The sequence below is a fragment of the Leucopleurus acutus genome (assembly GCF_964270905.1).
Source record: "Leucopleurus acutus genome assembly, chromosome: 9".
Lineage (NCBI taxonomy): Eukaryota > Metazoa > Chordata > Mammalia > Artiodactyla > Delphinidae > Leucopleurus > Leucopleurus acutus.
The window spans coordinates 44327852-44354247 of NC_139144.1; the positions used below are offsets into that span (position 1 = coordinate 44327852).

General features: G+C 38.1%; 1 protein-coding gene across 1 annotated transcript in view; it reads left to right on the top strand.

The window, feature by feature from the left end:
* The window catches only part of THSD7A (thrombospondin type 1 domain containing 7A), a 459010-nt gene that overhangs the window by 221509 nt on the left and 211105 nt on the right, over positions 1-26396 (top strand). The window contains exons 3-4 of the mRNA XM_082846599.1: positions 20001-20249; positions 23247-23428. Coding sequence (XP_082702725.1) covers positions 20001-20249; positions 23247-23428 — 431 coding nt within the window. The remainder of the gene's footprint in view (positions 1-20000; positions 20250-23246; positions 23429-26396) is intronic.

A 26396-nucleotide genomic window follows, 5' to 3' on the forward strand; every position in this document is an offset into this window, starting at 1 on the left:
TACATATATTGGAACATAGCGAAAAAATGATGAGATAAAAATATAGCTAATAATAGGTACTTTTCCATTAAGTTGAACAAATATACTAGCAGGAGTTCCATATACTTATAATGACTTTTCATTTTTCCTGTTTATTGCAATATACCTAAAGATGTTGATTATTAAGTCCTATTTCTGAATGTCTTGGTTTCTTCCTGAGCCTTTTGAAGAATGCATTATGGAAAGGCAAATAGAATTATCTTCTTTTAAAAGATTTAGCTTTCCCATTTTTCTCAGTATAGAAAGAACTAAGCAAACTATGTTCTTCATCCTACCTACTCCATATTTCAAGAATTTATTAAAGAGTTTTTGAGTAGTGGGTGGGAGATTTTAAAGTACCATTTCTCAAGAAGCCTTTGTATCTTCCAATTTAAAGTCTCGTCTCCAGTTTTCACACGTATAAAGTACCCTTTACTACCTTCACCTGCCGCATTGACAATGATTTTTTTTCTTGTTTGGTTGTTTCCATCATGTAGTTTATAAATTGAGTATATGTTATATACTGAGTAGATATACTCAGTATTTGCCTCAGTACTGGGTTTTTGCCTCAATACCGAGTATCGAGGCAAAATAATCAAATGAATAAATCAGGCTACAATATTTGAGGAAGAATAAAGTCCAATAGGGGAGAAAATAGTATCACACGTGCAGAAATTAGAGGTGAACAAGAGACAGTAAATAATCAAATGTCTCTTTCTGTGTCAGAGGAGATAACAGTTTTAGGTTAAGTGAAAGTTTATGTAACTTCCAGAGAAGAAAGTCAATACTGAAAGTTTGATTCAAATATTTATGTTTATCCATCTCATCTTTGCCATCATCTTCATATCTAACATTTGTAAGAATTCACCATTTTCAAGTAGTTTACTCACATGATTCTCACAACTGTGTTATAAAATAGAAAAGCCAAATGCTGCTGTCCCTAATTTAGAGACTCAGAAAAGATCAGTGATTTGCTGAAGATCATGTTGCAAAGAAAATACAAGAGTGCAGGCCTTTCATTCTCCCCAGGCCAATTCTCTTCTTTTCTGCCACGCATTAAAAAGACAAAAAATGGCACCAGAACATTTAATTAAACAAAATTAAACTTTAGCCTTCAGTATTAAAAAAAAGAAACAAAAAACATAAATAAGCTTCTCTGCATGAACTGGGGGTGAGAATCCAGGAGTCCCTCTCACTAAAGTCCTTTTAGCCTCCCTTCCTAAGGCCACACCACGCTATCCTGATGGGTGTTCACCTAGAGCCCGCCTCAGCTCTTCCAGACCTGGTCTCTTTCTAGGTAGCTCTTTACGAGTTGAGCAGCAATAATATTTAGGAATCCTTCCCTGTGTGAAGCAGAATTTCTCCCTTCATGTAAATTTTACCTGCTCTGAACCAGTTCATTTCTCTTTGTCAATCCTGATGATTCACTATTCTTAGAGACCGGCTCTGCTACTTTGTCCCAGGGATTACTACTCAAGTAAGTCTCCTCAATTCTGAGTATGTCATTTGTTAATCTAAATTAATATTTTAAATTTCCGCCTTTTAAATTCAGTACTGAATAAAAATATCATGGGCTTGAGTAGGTGTTTGAAAAATTAAAATAGCCACAGAGAACTAGGAGCTAGAAAGAAGTGGAAGAATGCAGTCAGTGTGCTGTGTCTCCACATCCGTGAGAAAATGACAGGGATCATGTGAAAACCTTGAAAAGTCAGGAGAAATGGCTCCAGCTGGATCGAGTGGACTCTAAGCCAGCCACTGTGGGTTCTTGAGAAGATGATAAATTGGATAAATATAAAGTTGTCAGGTCATTATGACAGGGCATTGTGGGATGTTGTATGCAGGGGCAGATTAAAGGAAAATGGCGGTTTATCCTTTTACCCCTGACACAGGACAGGGAATACTTGGCTCAGTACGATAAGAGTGGAAATGGAGATCAGAGGATGATCTGAAAAGATGTCCTATATAACGATTTGTGATAGCTTTTTGCTCATTAGCATAAGGCAGAGTTGACAGTGAAGAATCAGGAGGTTTGGGAAAGACATGCAGCATGTCAATTTGAGGGGAAGATGTTGAATTTGGTTTGAGAGCCGTTCTATTTGAGGTAAATAGAAATATGTCCGTAGTTACTCTAGTTGAGCATGGTTATGGGTGTTCATCTAAGAGAGTGAAAGTTCAGAGAAAAGAGAAGAAGGCCAGAGAAATATCCTAGAAATGGTGCTCAAAAGCAGGAAAAGTGGTATTTTTAGAAAAACTGCATTATGTTTTCCTTACAGTTTTATGAATTATGAAATAGATTTTATGGTTAGGTTCTATACTAATTTCAATAGAGTAATCACTGGGACCTTCAGATTGTCCACGCAGTGGGAAGTTAGCCAGGTCAGGTGAATGTTGATGGAATCCAGTGTCTATATAGAAAAGAATTTACGATCATTATCACTGCCCCAAAGCTTTCTTGCCTTTAACTTTTATCCCTTAACTGGGATATATGAGACTAATTCTCTCTCTCTTTCGTTAATCATAAAATTATGACAGTTAATCAGTGTTTGAATTGATACTTAGTAAGTTTCCTTCTAAATAATTGATACATGTTATTCTAATTTATAAGAAAAAATATATTTGTTTATTCAGATGACCAGAACTTATTTCTCATGTATATTTGGTCTTCATCCACGGTTTCTGGCTCACAGCTCTCAAACCCTTGGAATTTCCTCAGTGTAGAGAGTGATAAAGGTGTCTTTGTTAATAGATGACTTTTGGAAAGCACCTAAGGCTAGGGGCTGTCAGTGAAGGCAACCTGTGATTAAAGGGTTGGAACTTCCAATCCCACCCCGCTGCCTCCCAGAAGAGAAGGGCTGGAGGTTGAACCAGTTGCCAGTGGCCAATGATTTAACCAATCATGCCTCCATAAAAACCCAAAGGGACCGGGTTTGGAGTGTTTCTGGGTTGGTGAACAAGTGGAGGTACAGATTGGAGTGACCTGCCTGGTAAGGGCATGAAACTCCACACCCTCCCCCATACCTTGCCCTATGCATGTCTTCTGTCCAGCTTGTCCTGAGTTATATCCTTCTATAATAAATGGCTCATCTGGTGAGTAAAATGTTTTTACTCTGCGTTCTGTGAGCCCCTCTAGCAAATTAATCAGACCTGAGGAGGGGGTTCTTGGGAACATGTGGTTTACAGCCAGTCCATCAGAAGTACAGGAAACAACCTGGATTTGTGACTGGCATCTGAAGTGAGAGGATGGGGACAGTCTTGTAGGACTGAACCCTTAGCCTTAGGAATCTGATGCTATCTCTGGATAGATAGTGTCAGAATTAAGTTGAATCCTCGGACACTCAGCTGGTGTCCCAGAATTGCTCGTTGATGCTGCACATGCCCTCCCCCGCCACACACACACATCCAAAATTGGGTGCAGAATCCAAAATAATGCCAAAATATCCTTGTGGCTATGTTTCCATTCTCTTTTTCTTTAGTTTGAGCTTGAAAACAGAGACAAAAATTCCTTAATGCTGAAGAATGCCTTTAATGAAAAGAACTGCCCAAATCAATCATTGCCGTGTGACACCATTTTAGAAGTCTGTTAGGTTGTTCTCACCCTGTCTCATAAAGCTATCTGGAGTTTTCACTTGGGGTGGCTTTGCGATTGTGCCACGAATCTTCACTGTGGTTTGCCGGCTGGAATAGTATGGGTGATAAGGAAGCAGCTGCATGCAAGCATTCACTGTGCGAAAGGATAGAAAATGTGTGCACTGGCCCTTCCAGGGAGGCCTCACTGCTATAGCAGTTTACCCCATTACCAAATACTTGCAGCGGTGATACCCTCACATTCAGCTGCTGACCAGCAGCGTGGCCCTCAGCTTTAATAGGGAGCATATGATCCCTCCAGCTGGCAGGTGACGCCATTTGGCAGTGTTCCCAGCAGCTCAACAAAAGGTTTTCAAATATCAAAGCAAGCAGAAAGACCTCTGCCTTTGTAAGGAAAGTAATTTGACTGTGCATGCGTTTTGCTTCCATAAGAATTATTGCTTCTAACTTGCCGAATTCTGTGAAGGAAAGGGCACACTTAGAAATGAAATTAGCTTGGAAAATGTGTAAACTGTTCATTCAAATGGATAAAAAAGTGCAAAATTAGAGGAAATTGAAGTCTGTGCTTAGAAAAGGAATGCCTTTTGAACATAGCTAAAGGTGGGAAAAGTATTTTTAAAACATCTGGACTCTCAATTTCCAATTAATTGTTTGTAACATTTAAAATAAATGGTTTGAAGACCATTTTTAGAGCATAATTAAGAAATATTTTGTGAATATGTATGTGTGCTATGATTTTTCACTAATTTTTGCCAGTTCCCAGTTCTGAAAAATTCAAGACAGAAATAAGACAATCTTATAGATAGGATCTTGCATAGTATTCTGTGTTATGTACACACCATAATTTATTTATTTAAACTTTCCATTATTTATAGCCGTTTATGTTGCTTCCATACGTTTGTAACTACAAATGTGGTAAATGTCCTTACAATATATAATTGTGGGGAAAAAAAAAGGAATACAATTTGAACGTAGTTAGAGGTGGGAAAAGTATTTTTTTAAAGATTCAATCTGAAAACACAAACCAATAAGAATTTAGATTGGTTAGATTATGAAGACTTAAGAGTTCAATTTTACTGAAGAAAGGGACTTTAGAGGTCTTTTAGGAAAATGTAATTTCATCGTATGGAAAAGCTACATGGTAGAAGAATTGCTACCTGATCAGAGTCATGCATCTCAAGAGTGGCAGTTTAGAAATGACTTGAGTCTCTTGACTATGAGTACAGCATTCATCAATTTCTATCTTGTTACAAACTGGGGACTCAGACAACTGAGCAATCCTCTTGGTCCATTCATTTTTTTCCATTGGAAAAGCAAACAGTAGATCGGGAGGAAAAATAAATACACATTTGAATATTCTTATATTAACCTCTGAATATAATTTTAAAATTAAATCGTTTGTATGTAAGCATAAGAAATGGGACTTACAGACATGACTGTCAGTTGGCTGATGGCTATCTTGTAAATGTGAAAAATGCATCTGCCTCAAAAAGCATGTCATTTTTTTCTCAAATAGTAGAGTTACACTAATACTCTGTATATGGTTTAAGTTTCATACCCTTATATTTTCTTTACCATATTTTTAATTGAAGTATAGTTAATTTACAATGTTGTGTTAGTTTCAGGTGTACAGCAAAGTGATTTGGTTCATATATATATATATATATATATATATATTCTTTATCAGACTCTTTTCCATTATAGGTTATTACAAGATATTGAATATAGTTCCCTGTGCTATACAGCAGGACCTTGTTGTTTATTTTATATATAGTAATGTGTATATGTTAATCCCAAACTCCTAGTTTCTCTCTCACGCCACTCCCCACTACCCCTTTTGGTAACCATAAGTTTATTTTCTATGTCTGTGGGTCTATTTCTGTTTTGTAAACAAGTTCATTTGTATCAATTTTTTTTAATTTTTCATATAAATGATATCATATGATATTTGTTTTTCTTGTGTCTGATTACTTCACCTAGTATGATAATCTCTACGTCCATCCATGTTGCTGCAAGTGGCATTATTTCACTTTTTTATGGCTGAGTAACATTCCATTGTGTATAGACACCACATCTTCTTTATCCGTTCATCTGTCAGTGGACACTTAGATGCCTTCCATGTCTTGGCTACTGTAAATAGTGCTGCTGTGAACATTGTTCATAGCTTCATATTTTGCAGGCCAGGATAGGGACAGCCACTTTCATTCTTGGAACAAATTATGTAATCAAATTAAATACATGACCATGCTGCCCTAACAGCCTACAAATACATTTTGCTTTATACCAACAAAATGAATATTTTAATCTACTCTGAACACGATATTACCTTCGTTCTTATTACAAAACTTGGGGATGCTTGTTAATATTATGAAAAGATTTCAGATATTATCCTTTGTGTAGAAAATCCTCCTGTAACATGAATAGTGTTATTGAATTCATTTGCATCTTTACAGGAAGAAAACATGTCCTTTCATTCAATAAGAATATTATAAGTGCTTATTGTAGGCTAATTCTAAAGGAACTAAGAAAGATATATTGCTATGGATCTTGTTTATAAATGTTGTAAGTGCCAAAATGACTTATATTTGTGAAAAGTCATATGAGCTCATTACAGTCCATAGGCCTCATGAACGAGCTAGGCATTGAGCTGGGATTGAGGCTTACCACATATTGGCTGGCCTATCAGTCATGCCACTCTGGTGGCAGAGTAGTGCTTCTCAGGCTATCTACAGGGAAGGATCAGATTTTGCTTGCTGGTTTTCAATTTCGTTTTTGTTCGATTTCCTACTGATCCAGTAACATGGTCCTAAATAGTCTAGCATGTAGCTCACACTGTATGCCTCTCACCATGGAATTCATCATTAACAAAACTGGCCTGTGCCCTGTTCACAGGATTGCATCTACTGATCATGTGCTTAGGTGTTGCAAACTTCAACTTGCTGTAACAGTGCCTCAGTACTTATTTTCAATTCCTGTGCTTAGCTCATTGCATACCCCTAACAATCAGTTGCCCTCCTCCATGGACCACATTTTGACCACTGCTGCTCTAGTGGGGTTTTCCCATACTATAAAGGCAGAAAACTAAACCATACTTCCCAAAGTCGCTTGCAGCCAGGTTTCTGGATGTGATTTAGATTCCAACAGTGTGCTAGAGCTGGGTGTAGATTCTGAGCTCAGGTCAGGAGGAAGAGAGAAAAGCACCCATTTCACAGGGAAGTTTGTGCCAGAAGTGTGGCTTCCTGCAGCCACAAAAGCAGCTGTATGGGTCAGAGAAATGGCTATGTGATTCTGAGGGCTGCCGTTGTCCTTAGAAGCCTTCTTCTTCAGCCTATCCAGTTATTTTATAAACCACCTAATATCTGGTAATAAATCACATTTTGTGTGATCTACTCAGTTTCTGTCTTCTGCAGGAAGAAAGGCTGTACTGTTAAAGATTGATTAGCCAACTGTAAATAGTGGATGGCTTCTATTTTTTGAGTAGTCGAGGGAGTTAGCTTTCCACGAGTGGTCTCAAATTTCAGTGTGCTTATGGATCACCTGAGAATGTAGTTAAAATACAGATTCTGACTCAGTAGTGTAACCTGGGGGTCTGAGACTCTGCACGTCTAACAGGCTCCCAGTTAATTGCCATGGTGTTGGTCCACAGACCAAACTTTTAGTAGTAAAATTCTAGGTCAGACTAAGCCTTCAGGAATAACGTCCACCTCCAGAGCTCCTGACTACAGATGTTAGGCTTCAGCAAGATGATGAGAAACTATTCTGATCCCTTTTATTACTTTCCCTGGATTAGAAACAGTGGGCCTGTGGTGATTTCCAAGCATAACTACTATGACTTCTTTTTTCTCTTTTGCCTTATTAGAACAAAAAGAGAGAAAGGGTTTTTTTTCATATATCGATATCTATCTATCTCTCTATCAGTAAAGAGGAGATACAAGAAAGAAGGGATTAAACAAGTTGGTTCTAAGCAGAGACTTCAAATGGGGGATTTACAGATGTCACTTTTGGGCCACCTCAATGCATATATTCAGCCTACCTATTTGTAAGGGATACGCATTTTTTTTTTAACATCTTTTTTGGAGTATAATTGCTTTACAATGGTGTGTTAGTTTTTGCTTTATAACAAAGTGAATCAGCTATACATACACATATATCGCCGTATCTCCTCCCTCTTGTGTCTCCCTCCCACCCTCCCTATCCCACCCCTCTGGGTGGTCACAGAACACCGAGCTGATCTCCCTGTGCTATGCGGCTGCTTCCCACTAGCTATCTATTTTACATTTGGTAGTGTATATATGTCCATAACACTAGGGACACATATTTCTTGCCAATAACTTATGACATTGTATTTTCAGTCTACTATTTCATCTGCTTTCCGTGAGAAGCAAAAATTGTCAGATGGTGCTATTTGGGGAGGGATGGTTCAGGCCACATTTTGAGAGTTTTCCTGAGCTTCAACCTACCACCTAGGTCCTGAGTGAGTTTGCTTCACAGAGAAACAGAAGAGAGACGGGAGATGGGATTCCACATGGCAAATAGTGTAGACTAAAGTGGGTAGATAGAAGCAGGCCACCGTTATCTGGAGACAGTAAGGAGATTGTGCAGAATTGCAGGCTACTGGGGAGGAAGACTGAAAATTAATTTTGGCTGAGTGACGACCAGAGAGAGGGCCGTGGAAGCAGTGACAGATTATAGAGAGCTTCAATTACCAGAAAGGAAAGTTTGGATTTGATCTTAAGGAAATGAGAGTCCTGGAAAGTTTCTATTTAAGAAGCTAAAAATGATAATGGTATTTTGGGAGGTTAATTAGGCTACCTTCAGAAAGAAGGTATATTTTGTCAGGTGTTATGATTATTAAATGGACTACAGAAGTAATTTTAGGAAAAGAGATTTGAAACAGCACTTTATTTTTGTGCAGTATAACTTAAATTGTCAAAAAAGAAACAAAATGTAATCTATAATAGTTTATCAGTTTTAACCTTGCCCTAAAATAAAAAATGTTAAATATATTGGATAATCAGAGTTTAAAAGTAACTGTCAAAAGTTTGTGCTCTGTCAGCTTTTAAAATGAAGTCTCTTTAAAGACAAATATTAAAGTTTGCTCCATTTGTTTTTTCTTTCCTTTACTTATTTATTTATTTATTTTTAGCATCGTTATTGGAGTATAATTGCTTTATAATGGTGTGTTAGTTTCTGCTTTATAACAAAGTGAATCAGTTATACATATACATATATCCCCATATCTCTTCCCTCTTGGGTCTTTGGGTCTCCCTCCCTCCCACCCTCCCTACCCCACCCCTCTAGGTGGTCACAAAGCACCGAGCTGATCTCCCTGTGCTATGCAGCTGCTTCCCACTATCTATCTATTTTACGTTTGGTAGTGTATATATGTCCATGCCACTCTCTCACTTTGTCCCAGCTTATCCTTCCCCCTCCCCGTGTCATCAAGTCTATTCTCTAGTAGGTCTGCATCTTTATTCCCATCTTGCCCCTAGGTACTTCATGACCTTTTTTTTTTTTTTAGATTCCATATATATGTGTTAGCATACAGTATTTGTTTTTCTCTTTCTGACTCACTTCACCCTGTATGACAGGCTCTAGATCCATCCACCTAACTACAAATAACTCAATGTCGTTTCTTTTTATGACTGAGTAATATTCCATTGTATGTATGTGCCACATCTTCTTTATCCAATCATCTGTTGATGGACACTTAGGTTGCTACTATGTCCTGTCTATTGTAAATAGAGCTGCAGTGAACATTGTGGTACATGACTCTTTTTGAATTATGGTTTTCTCAGGGTATATGCCCAGTAGTGGGATTGCTGGGTCATATGGTAGTTCTGTTTTCAGTTTTTTAAGTAACCTCCATATTATTCTCAATAGTGGCTGTATCAATTTACATTCCCACCAACAGTGCAAGAGGGTTCCCTTTTCTCCACACCCTGTCCAGCATTTATTGTCTGTAGATTTTTTGATGATGGCCATTCTGACCAGTGTGAGATGATATCTCATTGTAGTTTTGATTTACATTTCTCTAATGATTAATGATGTTGAGCATTCTTTCATGTGTTTGTTGGCAATCTGTATATCCTCTATATCTTCTTTGGAGAAATGTCTGTTTAGGTCTTCTGCCCATTTTTGGATTGGGTTGTTTGTTTTTCTGATGCTGAGCTATGAGCTCCTTGTAAATTTTGGAGATTAATCCTTTGTCCGTTGCTTCATTTGCAAATATTTTCTCCCATTCTGTCTTTTCGTCTTGTTTACGGTTTCCTTTGCTGTGCAAAAACTTTTACGTTTCATTAGGTCCCATTTGTTTATTTTTGTTTTTTTTTTTTCCATTTCTCTAGGAGGTGGCTGTGATTTATGTCATAGAGTGTTCTGCCTGTGTTTTCCTCTGAGAATTTCATAGTGTCTGGCCTTACATTTTGGTCTTTAATGCATTTTGAGTTTATTTTTGTGTATGGTGTTAAGGAGTGTTCTAATTTCATTCTTTTACATGTAGCTGTCCAGTTTTCCCAGTACCACTTATTGAAGAGGCTGTCTTTTTTCTATTGTATGTTCTTGCCTCCTTTATCAAAGATAAGGTGACCATATGAGCATGGGTTTATCTCTGGGCTTTCCATCCTGTTCCATTGATCTATACTTCTGTTTTTGTGCCAGTACTATACTGTCTTGATTACTGTAGCTTTGTAGTATAGTCTGAAGTCAGGGAGACTGATTCCTCCAGCTCCGTTTTTCTTTCTCAAGATTGCTTTGGCTATTCGTGGTCTTTTGTGTTTCCATACAAATTGTGAAAATTTTTGTTCTACTTCTGTGAAAAATGCCAGTGGTGGTTTGATAGGGGTTGCATTGAATCTGTAGATTGCTTTGGGTAATACTGTGATTTTCTCAATGTTGATTCTTCCAATCCAAGAACATGGTATATCTCTCCATCTATTTTTATCATCTTTAATTTCTTTCATCAGTGTCTTATAATTTTCTGCATAGAGTTCTTTTTTCTCCTTAGGTAGGTTTATTCCTAGGTGTTTTATTCTTTTTGTTGCAGTGGTAACTGAGAGTGTTTTCTTAATTTCACTTTCAGATATTTCATCATTAATGTATAGGAATGCAAGAGATTTCTGTGCATTAATTTTGTATCCTGCAACTTTACCAAATTCATTGATTATCTCTAGTAGTTTTCTGGTCGCATCTGTAGGATTCTCTATGTATAGCATCATGTCATCTGCAAACAGTGACAGCTTTACTTCTTCTTTTCTGATTTGGATTCCTTTTATTTCTTTTTCTTCTCTGATTGCTGTGGCTCAAATTTCCAAAACTATGTTGAATAATAGTGGTGAGAGTGGGCAACCTTGTCTTGTTCCTGATCTTAGTGGAAATGGTTTCAGTTTTTCACCATTGAGGACAATGTTGGCTGTGGATTTGTCATACATGGCCCTTATTATGTTGAGGAAAGTTCCCTCTATTCCTACTTTCTGGAGGGTTTATATCATAAATGGGTGTTGAATTTTGTCAGAAGCTTTCTCTGCATCTATTGAGATGATCCTATGGTTTTTCTCCTTCGATTTGTTAATATGGTTAATGACATTGATTGATTTGCGTATATTGAAGAATCATTGCATTCCTGGGATAAACCCCACTTGATCATGGTGTATGATCCTTTTAATGTGCTGTTGGATTCTATTTGCTAGTATTTTGTTGAGGATTTTGGCATCTATGTTCATCAGTGATATTGGCCTGTAGTTTTCTTTCTTTGTGACATCTTTGTCTGGTTTTGGTATCAGGGTGATGGTGGCATCATAGAATGAGATTGGGAGTGTTCTTCCTTCTGCTATATTTTGAAAGAGTTTGAGAAGGATAGGTGTTAGTTCTTCTCTAAATGTTTGATAGAATTCTCCTGGGAAGCCATCTGGTCCTGAGGTTTTGTTTGTTGGAAGATTTTTAATCACAGTTTCAATTTCAGTGCTTGTGATTGGTCTGTTCATATTTTCTATTTCTTCCTGATTCAGTCTCAGAAGGTTGTGCATTTCTAAGAATTTGTCCATTTCTTCCAGGTTGTCCATTTTATTGGCATAGAGTTGCTTGTAGTAATCTCTCATGATCTTTTGTATTTCTGCAGTGTCTGTTGTTACTTCTCCTTTTTCATTTCTAATTCTATTGATTTGAGTTTTCTCCCTTTTTTTCCTCCATTTTTTTCTTGATGAGTCTGGCTAATGGTTTATCAATTTTGTTTATCTTCTCAAAGAACCAGCTTTTAGTTTTATTGATCTTTGCTATCATTTCCTTCATCTCTTTTTCATTTATTTCTGATCTGATCTTTATGATTTCTTTCCTTCTTCTAACTTTGGGGGTTTTTTGTTCTTCTTTCTCTATTGCTTTAGGTGTAAGGTTAGGTTGTTTGTTTGAGATGTTTCTTGTCTCTTAAGGTAGGATTGTATTGCTATGAAATTCCCTCTTAGAGCTGATTTTGCTGCATCCCATAGGTTTTGGGTCGTCATATTTTCATTGTCATTTGTTTCTAGGTATTTTTTGATTTCCTCTTTGATTTCTTCAGTGATCGCTTCATTATTAAGCAGTGTATTGTTTAGCCTCCATGTGTTTGTATTTTTTACAGATATTTTCCTGTAATTGATATCTAGTCTCATAGCGTTGTGGTCGGAAGAGATACTTGATACAATTTCAGTTTTCTTAAATTTACCAACGTTTGATTTGTGACCCAAGATATGATCTATCCTGGAGAATGTTCCATGAGCACTTGAGAAGAAAGTGGACTCTGTTGTTCTTGGATGGAATGTCCTATAAATATCAATTAAGTCCATCTTGTTTAATGTATCATATAAAGCTTGTGTTTCCTTAATTATTTTCATTTTGGATGATCTGTCCATTGGTGAAAGTTGGGTGTGAAAGTCCCCCACTATGATTGTGTTACTGTCGCGTTCCCCTTTTATGGCTGTTAGTATTTGCTTTATGTATTGAGGTGCTCCTATGTTGGGTGCATAAATATTTACAACTGTTATCTCTTCTTCTTGGATCGATCCCTTGATCATTATGTAGTGTCCTTTTTTGTCTCTTGTAACAGTCTTTATTTTAAAGTCTATTTTGTCTGATATGAGAATTGCTACTCAAGCTTTCTTTTGATTTCCATTTGCATGGAATATCTTTTTCCATCCCCACACTTTCAGTCTGTATGTGTCCCTAGGTCTGAAGTGGGTCTCCTGTAGACAGCATATATATGGGTCTTGTTTTTGTATCCATTCAGCCAGTCTATGTCTTTGGTTGGAGCATTTAATCCATTTACATTTAAGGTAATTATCGCTATGTATGTTCCTATTTCCATTTTCTTAATTGTTTTGGGTTTGTTCTTGTAGGTCTTTTCCTTCTCTTGTGTTTCCTTTAGCATTTGTTATAAAGCTGGTTTGGTGGTGCTGAATTCTTTTAGCTTTTGCTTGTCTGTAAAGGTTTTAAATGCTCCATCAAATCTGAATGAGATCCTTTCTGGGTAGAGTAATCTTGGTTGTAGGTTCTTCTCCTTCATCACTTTAAATATGTCCTGCCACTCCCTTCTGACTTGCAGAGTTTCTGCTAAAAGATCAGCTGTTAACCTTATAGGGATTCCCTTGTGTGTTGTTTGTTGTTTTTCCCTTGCTGCTTTTAATATGTTTTCTTTGTATTTAATTTTTGATAGTTTGATTAATATGTGTCTTGGCATGTTTCTCCTTCGATTTATCCTGTATGGGACTCTCTGTGCTTCTGGGACTTGATTAACTATTTTCTTTCCCATATTAGGGACGTTTTCAACTATAATCTCTTCAAATATTTTCTCAGTTCCTTTCTTTTTCTCTTCTTCTTCTGGGACCCCTGTAATTCAAATGTTGGTGCCTTGGTCTCTGAGACTCTCCTCAATTCTTTTCATTCTCTTTTGTTTATTCTGCTCTGTGGTAGTTATTTCCACTATTTTATCTTCCAGGTCACTCATCCGTTCTTCTGCCTCAGTTATTCTGCTATTGATCCCTTCTAGAGAATTTTTAATTTCATATATTGTATTGTTCATCATTGTTTGTTTTCTCTTTATTTCTTCTAGGTCCTTATTAAACATTTCTTGTATTTTCTGCATTCTATTTGCAAGATTTTGGATCATCTTCACTATCATTCTGAATTCTCAGGTAGACTGCCTATTTCCTCTTCATTTGTTAGGTCTGGTGCGTTTTTATCTTGCTCCTTCATCTGCTGTGTGTTTTTCTGTCTTCACATTTTGCTTATCTTACTGTGTTTGGGGTCTCCTTTTTGCAGGCTGCAGGTTTGTAGTTCCTGTTGTTTTTGATGTCTGTCCCCAGTGGCTAAGTTTGGTTCAGTGGGTTGTGTAGGCTTCCTGGTGGAGGGAACTAGTGCCTGTGTTCTGGTGGATGAGGCTGGATCTTGTCTTTCTGTTGGGCAGGTCCATGTCTAGTGGTGTGTTTTGGGGTGTCTATGGCCTTATTATGATTTTAGGCAGCCTCTCTGCTAATGAGTGGGGTTTGTTGTTTGGTATAGGGTTTCCAGCACTGTAGCTTGCTGGTTCTTGAGTGGAGCTGGGTCTTGGCGTTGAGATGGAGATCTCTGGGAGATTTTCGCCGTTTCATATTACGTGGAGCTGAGAGCTCTGTAGTGGACCAGTGTCCTGAACCTGGCTCTCCCACCTCAGAGGTACAGCCCTGACGCCTGGCTGGAGCATCAAGAGCCTGTCATCCACATGGCGCAGAATAAAAGGGAGAGAAAAAAGAAAGAATGAAAGAAACAGATAAAATAAAATAGTTATTAAAATAAAAAATAATTATCAAAAAAAATTTAAGTAATAAAAGAATGAAAGAAAGAAGAGAGTAACCAAACCGAAAAACAAATCCACCAATGATAACAAGCTCTAAAAAGTATACTAGAAAAAGAAGAAAAGAAAAAAACAGACAGAACACTAGGACAAATGGTAAAAGCAAAGCTATACAGACAAAATCACACACAGAAGCACACACATACACTCACAAAAAGAGAAGAAGGGAAGAATATATATGTATTGTTGCTCCCAAAGTCCACCTCCTCAATATGGGATGATTCGTTGTCTATTCATGTATTCCACAGATGCAGGTACATCAAGTTAATTGTGGAGATTTCATCTGCTGTTCCCGAGGCTGCTGGGAGAAGCTTCCCTTTCTCTTCTTTGTTCGCACAGCTCCTGGGGTTCAGCTTTGGATTTGGCCCCGCCTCTGCGTGTAGTTCGCCTGAGGGTGTCTTTTGTTCGCTCAGACAGGACAGGGTTAAAGGAGCAGCTGATTGGGGGGCTCTGGCTCACTGAGGCCTGGGGGAGGGAGGGGTACGGATGCGGGGCGAGCCTGTGGCAGCAGAGGTTGGCAGAGGTTGCACCAGCCTGAGGCACGCCGTATGTTCTCCTGGGGAAGTTGTCCCTGGATCACGGGACCCTGGCAGTGGCGGGCTGCACAGGCTCCCCGGAAGGGGGGTGTGGATAGTGACCTGTGCTCGCACACAGGCTTCTTGGTGGCTGCAGCAGCAGCCTTAGCGTCTCATGCCTGTCTCTGGGGTCCGCTAACCCCTTCAGGCTGTGTTCACGCAGCCAACCCCAGTCCTCTCCCTGGGATCCGACCTCCAAAGTCCGAGCCTCGACTCCCAGCCCTGCCTGCCCCGGCAGGTGAGCAGACAAGCCTCTCGGGCTGGTGTGTGCCGGTCGGCACCGATCCTCTGTGCGGGAATCTCTTCGCTTTGCCCTCCGCACCCTGGTGGCTGTGCTCTCCTCCGTGGCTCTGAAGCTCCCCCCGCTCCGCCACCTGCAGTCTCCTCCCGCAAAGGGGCTTCCTAGTGTGTGGAAACCTTTCCTCCTTCACAGCTCCCTCCCACTGGTGCCGGTCCCGTCCCTATTCTTTTGTCTCTGTTTTTTCTTTTGCCCTACCCAGGTGCGTGGGGAGTTTCTTGCCTTTTGGGAGGTCTGAGGTCTTCTGCCAGCGTTCAGTAGGTGTTCTGTAGGAGTTGTTCCACACGTAGATGTATTTCTGATGTATTTGTGGAGAGGAAGGTGATCTCTGTGTCTCACTCTTCCACCATCTTGAAGCTCCTGCTCTCCACTTTTTCATTTTTTTTTTTAGTCTGATTCCTCTGTGTCTGATACAAGGTGATTAAGTAATATCTGCTTTTGTCTCAAAGCCAAACTTTTGTTCTATCAGTCCTAGCCATCTGGGCTATCCTGAATATACCACATAAATGAAAAGGAAACTGTCACAGTGACCATCACATCTTCTACCAGGCTGCCCTTGCAGAAGCGTAGCCTATGCCTTTGACCTCCAAAGGGGCATGTTCTCAGGAAAACCATAATGAACCAAAATGGATAGTTCCCCTAAGCTCTCTAGTGTCACCATTTTACATTGCCAGAATAAAGGAGAAAATGGTTGAGGGTGGCAGCTGAATAATTTAGTAAGCATGGGTGATTTGGTGATCCTGTTTATTCCGACTAACAATTACAAAATGAAATTAATATGCATCACAGTGCTCATGGACCTACCAAAGTCCACTCTAAGGCCATGTGTGAGTTATTCAGGCCTAAAATGAGCCCCAGTGTGAGCACTCAGCTACTCCTGTGGCCTTGGCTTTGAACTCTGTTATGCTCATGACTTTTAAAAGTATACACGCCATCCAGAACTTTCAACTAAACCCTGATCCCTAATTCTGGATCTGTCTACCAGACATTTCTGCGTGTTGGATATGTACTGGATGTGTCCATATCAAATCAAGATAATAATGTTGAACTCAATTATCAACTGCCAGGAACTTGCTTTTGATTCCATGTTCTCCATTTCGAAGAATTGCAGTGATGCTCAGCAGATTGCCAAAGCTAGAAACTTCCAAGTTATTTAATGACTCCTTCCTCTCTTTTAACCCCTTCAACTATCCATCAGGTTGTATAGCTTCTAACTCCCCTTTTTGTAGTTTGTAACCCCTTTTAATTTCTACTGCCATTGCCTTTGTTCACACTTTGATAAGCCTCATAAGCAGAAAGATCTAGTTAGAATCCTAGCTCTGCTACTTTATCTAGACTTAAGTGAGACATTTAGATTCCATTTCCTTATCTTAAAAAAAAAAAAGATGGATCTCCATCTTACAGAATAGTTTTAAGGATGACATGAGATACTCTAAGTAAAACTTAATACAGTACATGGCTCACACTAGACGTTCAATGATGATTAATCTCATGTTCATAATCATACCTCACTCAGTTCGAGCAGTATCTGGCACACAGTAAGCACTCAGTATATATTTACTATAAATATTAATGTCGTCATCATCATCATCATCATCATAGTTAGCCTGCTTCTGATCTTATACCCTGTTATTCTGTCCTGCACCCTACTATTGGAATTTACATAAAATACAAATATCATGTCCTTTATGCTCCACAACTTTGAATGGTTCTCTCACTCACAGGAGGTGCTTCTCTGGATCGACATAACTGCCTTGATCTGACCTAGGCTTCAGTTCCACTCTTATTTCCACTGCTCAACAAAAACTCCTTACACTAAGGCCAATGAAAAATCTATATTTCCCCCACCCACCAATAAACAAAGAAAAGACTTTTATTTCATATTTCCATTGATTACCTTCACTCAATATGAAAACTTCATAGTAATGTACTACTTCATATAGCCTTCTGTGCCTCCCCAAGCAGAATTATATGCTTCCAATTTAATGACTATAATCTTGTCTTTGTACTTCTAAAGCCCAATATGTAGAGTTACTTGATTCACATTTGCTGAAATAATGATACTGGAAAATTAAAGGAAAAACAAACTATAGATAGACAGATAAGCAGGTAGGTATGTTATATACATCACATATATTAAAAACTGTATAATCATATAACTTAATACTGTTCTCATGTTTATGCTGCTGATTTCTCATATGTAGGACCTGTATTAAAAACTGTTAACATGTATCAGGAAAATGTATTTGTTTTGACTTTTCCATAATTACTAAGTCCTCCTTAGAACAAGTAGCACATTTGCAAAGTGCTAGGGTGGTACGAATCCTGGGGCTGTGAAATAGTGAAACTATTGGATTCACAATGTGCCAGTAACCTTGGCACTGGCCTCAGCTACAGCAGTTGCTCTAACAAACTGAGATTTACAGTCAGTTTAAACTGTGAGAAGCAGTAGCGCAAAGTGATTAAGAAAATGGGCTCTGATTTTAGAAAATCCAAGTTCAAATTTCAGTTCCCTACTTAACACATTCCTATATGATCTTAAACACATTCCCTAACCTTTCAGAGACTCCTTCCCTGTAAAATGGAAATGATAATGGTACCCACATAAAAGAATTATTGGAAGCATTGAATGAGGTAATATGAATTAAGTTTTAAACTTAGGCTGTGCAGACTTTCAGATACACAAGACACACAAGACTGCTGTCTGGCATCAGTCTACTTAGAAAGATAAAGAACTTCTCATCATTGTAGCAACAGACATTCCTCATCTGGTGGTAATTCTTCTAGAAATCAATGCAGCACAATTCAGATGGAAGAAGAAAATTCTACATCCGGCAAGTCCAAGAGTTGCCTTGGCTTAAAAGTCTCAGGCCCCACAGGCGCCGATATCTCTTGAAGTGATCTCGTAGTCATAGACTGCAAAGTCCACACAAAAAACAAGCCCTATTCCAAGAGCTGACACATTCAGGCAAGCCCAGAGTTGTGGCTGCCTACCAGGTAGTTTTAGTTTCTCCAGAGCAAATGGAATTTATCAAAATTGATCATTGTATCATAAATAATATTATCTGGTAACATAGCTGATATTTCAGCTTTCATCAGGTTACCAGGTAACTGTAACTGGAGGTATTTAACTGATGGTCAAATTCTCCACAAAAGATTAAAAGGGATTGTTAATTCTCTGCCTCTACATAGACTATGGACTTGGTAAGTAATACATAGAGGATAACATATGCATATATGTATATGAATACAATCTCATGAAGGATTAGAAATGTATCTAAGAGGAAATTAACATGGAGAGTTTTGTACAAAAGGAGTTATAGAGGTCATCATTTGGTCATCATTTTGCCTGATTTTCCTGGATAAACTCACAAGTGTTAGAGTGAAAACTTGTTCATCACAGAGAAAGTTTTGTTCTAAGGTTAGTGTTGTACCTAATGCATCATTAACGCTCAATATATGACATTTGAGTAAAACTGGGATTCTGGTCCTCTCTGTTGTTATAAGAAGAACAGAGCTGACTTACAGGGCCCTTTTACTGCCACTCTCAGATGATTCTCCTGCCCAGACCTCTCAGCTCAGACAAATTGACTTTGACATATTGAGCTCTAATTGTCTCCTAGGAATGCAATTTTCGTACACATGCCAGTAGAATTAAAAAGATTGTATGTGAGTTGTTATATTAACATGGACCTGCCTCTCTGTATGGTTGGTTATCATAGTTAAATATAGCAGCTGAATGATGAGACAGAATTATCAGTGAACTCTCCCCCTGGAACAGATGCCCTATCGTGGCAGCATGCCTCCTGTGTCTTGTAAACGTGAGCTACTAGTTACTGAGAATGGGCAGGAGTTCAACTAAGAATCAACGCAAGGCCATCCAATGCCAGGAAAACCCCTCAAAGTGCATACGCCCGTAGTTGATGACATTTGTAACATCATCTTCGTATGTAGACATTACAATTTAGAATTCAACATCCCTCTAATTCAAGGAGGATTAGAAAGATACGAATTTGAACATAAATACTTTACCGATGAATTAGAGATCTATTTAGAGGATATCTCTACAGTAATATAGCTTAAATAGATTTATATTTCTAATGCTTATGATGTATTTAATTAATATACTCATATGTATACCTTACATTAAAGTATGAACTGGAAAAGTTGATGTAGTTGAATAAGCATACATTGTAATTGACAGCTAAAGTTTCAAACAGTATTAAAAATAATGTTAAGCATAAATTAAATTACTTTTTCTGTTCAGTATTGTATTAGTTATCCAGGCATGTTTATTTAAATCACTAAATGGAAATTATCATATGTTAACAGTTCTTGGTTCCTCATTTTCTAAATAAAGACAAATCTGGAATGAGTAAAATGAACAATATGGTAAACTTAGTTTCAGCTAATTTTGCATAACCCCTTTATTTTCTATTTCCTATGAGTGGTTTAACAACTCTTACAAAATAGGAGGAAATGCAAATGTTAGCTTTGAGTCTAACAGCTTTTACACATCGTAAATGTTGATATCTTTTTAATGAAATTGGAATTGTACCTCCAAGTAGAAATAAAAATGTCCAAGCTGATTTCACTCTGGCGTGTAGAAGACAAAGTTCATGCCTGCCTGTGAGTCTGTGATGAGAATATTAATGCTCTTTTGCAGCTTTTGCCAACAAGAGAAGCTGCCGCTGACCTTCCAGGCCTGTGTGATCACCAAAGAGTGCCAGGTGTCAGAGTGGTCTGAGTGGAGCCCCTGCTCAAAAACGTGCCATGATATGACATCCCCTAAAGGCACCCGTGTGAGGACGCGGCTCATCAGGCAGTTTCCTATTGGCAGTGAGAAGGAGTGTCCGGAACTTGAGGAAAAAGAACCCTGTGTGTCTCAAGGAGATGGAGTTGCCCCCTGTGCCATGTGAGTAAATAAAGGATGGTGGCATCTGCTGCCCTGTCTGCCCAAACTGCATGTTCCTTTAGCGGTTTGATTTCAACTGGATAGTATGTTGAGAAATAGAGATTTTTACAAATTCTAAGTAGAAAAATATCTCTCTACAAACACTATCCTGTAAAAATTACTCGTCTTACAGGGTAAAAGTGTCTTTAACAAGCTGTATTTCCCAGTCTCCATGCAAGTTAGATTTTTAACGGCAATTCCCTGTTTGTGTATTTTCTATCATGGGGATTGGCAAGCTTTTTCCATAAAGGAGAAGATAGTGAATATGTTAGCCTTTACAAGCCACATGTGTCTCTGTCACGCTTCAGCTCTGCCATTGGAGCTATAGGTAATATGTAAACAAATGAGTGTGGATATGTTCCAATAAAATTTACTTATAAGAACAGGGGACAGGTTGGATTTGGTTGTAGTTTGTCAACTAGTCTATAAGGCAAAATAAAGTTTCAAAATACAGGTTCCTATTGCTTATTGAGCAAGTCCCATTAAAATTCAGTACTGTAAATAACAATTCCTGTTGAATAGAGTAAAATGCTATATCAAAATAATGAGACTGTAAGCTCCTTCAGGACAAAGACTGCTTATGAACCTTGGGGGTGGGGCTTGTTTGTTTTTTAATTGCTTGCATGTCATAGGACCAGGCACACAGTAAGTGCCCAATCAATGTGGATTGAATTCAGATGAAATAAGACTAATTTTGAAATATTTGGCAGTGTAACTATATTCTTTTTATCCTTAAAAAATATCATCTCCAAGACATTACTGTGAATTATCTTGGTGATCAATATATTTCAGCTTAGTCTGAATATAGAATATTTATGAAACAACTTACAGAATCTTAGTTTCTCAGTAGATACGCACAAGCTTCATTGAAAGGTTCCCTGGAATATTTCAAATATTTAGAGAACATGCATACAGCTTGAACTGCATGACACAGTGAGGAGGAAAATTGCTACTATTATTGTTCCTCCTCCCATTTCTAACAGTAATAATAATAATAACAAAGAATAGTAATGATTCAGACAAGATCTTCAATTATGCAGCACTTTGGAATCATCCCTTCTCTGATATAACAAGTGACGGAATGCTCTACAGAGTTTTCTTCCTAACTACTCTGCCTGTCCTGGTGACTTGTGTGTTCCCCTCTACATAACAGTTACAAGGAAGTTGCCAGGTTCTCTAATCAGAGTGTTTTGTCTCCTACAAGTTTCTTCCATTTTTGTCTCAAGCTAGGTGTTTTATTCTTTATCCTCTCAAATATTCAAACGCCATTAGCTATTAATTAAAATCTCTATTCTGAATCTTTCTTCTAACCGTTTATGGATGATAGCACTTTTTTAGAATGTGCGATCAATTGACGTTACTAAAAATTTGTTCCTCTCACAGGACTCCTTAGGATGACCTAAATTGGGACTCCATTCTATAAAAAAAACAAAATTTTCATTTTAGCTCCCCTAATGAATGACTTGTTTGGTTTTACTTTCCTTCACTGTCTCTCCTCCCAAGGCATCAAGTATCCATGTTTTTAGAATTGACCTGAATGCTGCACTTCCTTTATAAATGTATGTCAAGAGTGTTGTTCCTGGATGCCCCAGTCCTACACCTCTATTAAGCCATGAATCCCCACTTACAAAAACTGAAAAACGAGCATGAAGTTCAGCTTTACTGTCATGAAACTTTACCACTGACAAAGCAAAGCCTCTAGATGAGACATCCTAGAGCCCACTTAACCTTCCTGTCTAACTGAGGTGAACATTAGCACACCCATTTGTACCTATGTTGGCTGTTAATCTGATTACTAAGGAGGCATCTTGGTTAAAGTGAAACCAAGTGCTACATGAGCCATTTTCTTTGTGCTTTTAGAATATCCATTTTCCTCGAGGTGGAGAAATGCCATCACTTTCTATCTTCAGTGGCATCGGGAAATGGTTCCCTGTCTATCTCCTTAAAGCATGTGTTGGGCTGACAATCCCCTGACATTTTTTTCACATCATAATCTTTATTGGAGCTTTAGTTTAGAATCACAGATCATCTTTCCTGTGTTCCACTGATTAGAAACGTCAGCTCTTTTCATCATTCATCAGCACTCATCAGGGATGCTCAGTGCTACAGGAAAAAAAAAAAAAAAAACAACTCTTATTCTCAACAATAAAGAGAAAACTCTGAATTATGTTACATTTTTATTACTAACACACAATTATAATTTTGATCCAGTACAAAGCTGCAATTTTCATGCATTCTGTTAGAGACAAAACAAATGTTTGGGTTCATCATCATTTAGAATGTGTTCCATTCTCAGATTCAACCTTCCTTTGCTTATAAGCATCAAGAAAGGGCAAGCCTGAGTTCAGCTTAATTGAACATAAAATTTCATGTTTTCAGCATTATGCTCTCTTTTCGTAAAATATTTATAAGTAACTTCCAGTAGTTGCAATTAAAACTGGATCATGTTAAATTTAACCCCTCTTTAAATGGAGCAGGATGAGGATGTAGAGGAAGGGATTGAAAGTGAACCTGCACCTTAGATATAGTCTAAGATTAATTCAAGAGGCAAGTATTTTTCAGATTAATCTTTTTTTAATAAATTTTTATTTTATTTATTTTATTTTTGTATGTGTTGGGTCTTCATTTCTGTGCGAGGGCTTTCTCTAGTTGCGGCAAGCGGGGCCACTCTTCATCGTGGTGCGCGACCTCTCACTGTCGCGGCCCCTCTTGTTGTGGAGCACAAGCTGCAGATGCGCAGGCTCAGTAGCTGTGGCTCACGGGCCTAGTTGCTCCGCAGCATGTGGGATCTTCCCAGACCAAGGCTCGAACCCGTGTCCCCTGCATTGGCAGGCAGACTCTCAACCACTGTGCCGCCAGGAAAGCCCCAGATTAATCTTTTTGAGGAACAAAACATAGGAGTGGAGAAAAGTTTTATTCAGTAAACAGGTTGCCACTGCCATCATTTTCTTTATCTAGGTATGGCTGGAGGACTACAGAGTGGACTGAGTGCCGTGTGGATCCTCTGCTCAGTCAGCAGGACAAGAGGCGGGGCAACCAGACAGCCCTCTGCGGAGGAGGGGTCCAGACCCGAGAGGTGTACTGCGTGCAGGCCAACGAGGACCTCCTCTCACACTTAAACTCCCACAAGGACAAACAAGGTAAGCTGTTTTCTTCTCAAGGACTCAACTATGGAGACCAAGAGTGGGATCATCCTGCAGGGGTGTATATGTAGCCGTTTGGGGCAGGAAGAGTCATATTTCTGTTCACATTATGGCTGATATTGACTATGGTGAACAGTAGTCTAAATTATGGTTGTAAAAATAATTAATACAGTTCCATCTTTGGTCCGTTCTGATTCACTGACAAACCTCTCTTTAGTAGGAGTAATTAATTATAAAAATAGAATAAAGATGTATCTCGTAAGGATACATATAGAATGCAAGTATGTGTTCCAAAGTCCAAATTTTCTTTTCTTCATATAAGAAGAAGTAAAACGTGCTTGTAAAAAGAACACCTTATTTTGCTCTTTATAATGGGCTTGAAAAAAATAAGTTAATTATGATATTGAGTGAAAATTTCAATTTGAATTTAAAAGAAATAAATACAGAATAAAACTACAGGAAAAAAAACAACAACAAAACAAAACAAAAAAACTACAGGAAAAAGTCTTTAACCCAAAGGCATGACTTCTTTTTTTTTAATTTTTTAATTTAATTTTATTTATTATTTTATACAGCAGGTTCTTATTAGTCATCAATTTTATACACATCAGTGTATACATGTCAATCCCAATCGCCCAGTTCAGCACACCACCACCACCACCCCACTGCGGCTTTCCCCGCTTGGTGTCCATACGTTTGTTCTCTACATCTGTGTCTCAACTTCTGCCCTGTCTCAACTGTAAAATTTTACTCATTATTGGATCAAGTTTATATTCAATTAGTAGCCCGTTAGTCCACACAAATATGAGACTTTTCAAGCAATGCTGTAAGCAGACCCTTTTACATTTCACTACCTGAGGGATTGCAGGACTTCTATCACTAATACATTCAACATATATTGATCAGTTGCCAGGAGAGCTCCAAAAATTTTGTGTGGTGGTGAGGATGAAAATATCAATACAAACTTCATGTCAGGAAAATGCTCGTGGTCATCTTGAGGGCACACAAACAGCCCAATAGTTATAATGCAGTATGATATGCATCATAATTGAGTTTTAGAATAACCATAGGGAGATCATAGAAGGAGGAACCTTCACAAAGGAGGTGGAACTTGAGCTGAGTTATGACACATACACTTCATACATATTTTATGAAATGGGCATTTCATAAAACAAAAGAAGAGATGGCTCCTTTGCCTCCCCCAAAAAAGAAGTGGCACTGGTGACCAGTAATTCTTGGGAAATAAGGACTAAAGTTTTGCATTTGCAACTTGAAAAATTTAATTGTTTTGTATCCACTAGCTTTACACAGCACGTTAGCTCATTTAGGAATCTAGCCTAGGGATACATTTTACTACTAATGTATCTTGAGGTTTTAAGGAAATACCATAAAACATGTAATGTTAGTACATTAATATTGTCTTGGCCACTTTAATGGCTACATTTTTAACACTCTTAGGTGGATTTATTATAGCAGTCCTTTCAGAGTAGTATAATTTCACTGCTAGAGGTAGATTAGATTTTAGTTTCTGAACGTCAGTTATATCCTGTAGGTTATTGCTTTCAAAAAGATCCTTCAGAATTCTGAATTACAACAGGACATTTAAAAAAATCATTTTGTCATAGAATTCCCCTTCTACTGCTGTCAAAGCACTGCAGAGCAACAAAAGTAAGTCACAGAAAAAAGGGAAAACACAAAGAATATTATTATTAAGATGTATCTGTTGGACTAAAGCAAATGCCAAAGCAGAGATTAATAGACATGGAAGTAGTCAATTCACCTAAAATTAATATTTAATCATGTAAGTATGTAACATGAATAACTTAGGAATTTGTGTGCTTTCATGTCCAATACCAAGAATATTAATAAACCTCTTATTGCAAAAATAGCTGATTTTTGCTAAAAGTTGCAGCTTTTTTTTCTCAGAACTTAGACTGAGTTCCCCCTAGAAGTACTTAACATTGCCCAATAGGAAACTTGTTTAATATACCAGCATCCCAAGGGTGACATGTTAAGACTGTAAATATGTGTGAATGGAGAATACTTAGACTGTGGGCTGTGAAGATTGTTCACAGTCTGTCTTCTTAAACAAATAAGAAAGAATGAAAGCTTACTTTATAAAAACAGGGAAACCTCTCAAAATAACTTCCTCATTCAATCCTAGTTAGAAGGTACTGATCTCAAGAAATCCTGACTGTGTAACCATGAACAACCTACTCTAAGAGCAATTCATATTGCACTTAATTTGAAGAACAAGGACTACACTTTTGTTTTTGTATATTCACACTTTGTGTCCTATAAATGTCGTTTTCACACATAACCAAACTATTAAAAATACCTTAGGGCTTCCCTGGTGGCACAGTGGTTGAGAGTCTGCCTGCCGATGCAAGGGACATGGGTTCGTGCCCCAGTCCGGGAGGATCCCACATGCCACGGAGCGCCTGGGCCCGTGAGCCATGGCCACTGAGCCTGTGCTCCGCAGCGGGAGAGGCCACAACAGTGAGAGGCCCGCGTACTGCAAAAAAAAACCAAAAAAACAAAAAAAACCTTAATTCAAAATAAAATACTTTAGCTCAAAAATAAAATTTCTTGATGCAAAAAATACTGTAAACAAGTGATATGAAATTCACATAAACTTCCTTTATTATCTTCGTACACAGAAGAATGATAATGACCACCTTAGCACAAAGGCAGGGTCATATTAAATCCCTTTATTCACTGGCGTATTTACTACTGTTAATTGACTCACTCCACACGAGACCCTAAAAATTCTTTTCCTTGGAGCTAATATATTTAATTTGCAGAAAATTGAAATATTTATTATTAAAGTTCTCACAAAGTGTAAAGTATGTTATTCAAAACTTGAAATGAGTTGAATTATCAGAATACTTATTAAGTTGGCAATGGCATCTGTAGACAATAGGAAAAATATATCTGCTTGATATTGGAGAGTATCCACATTTTA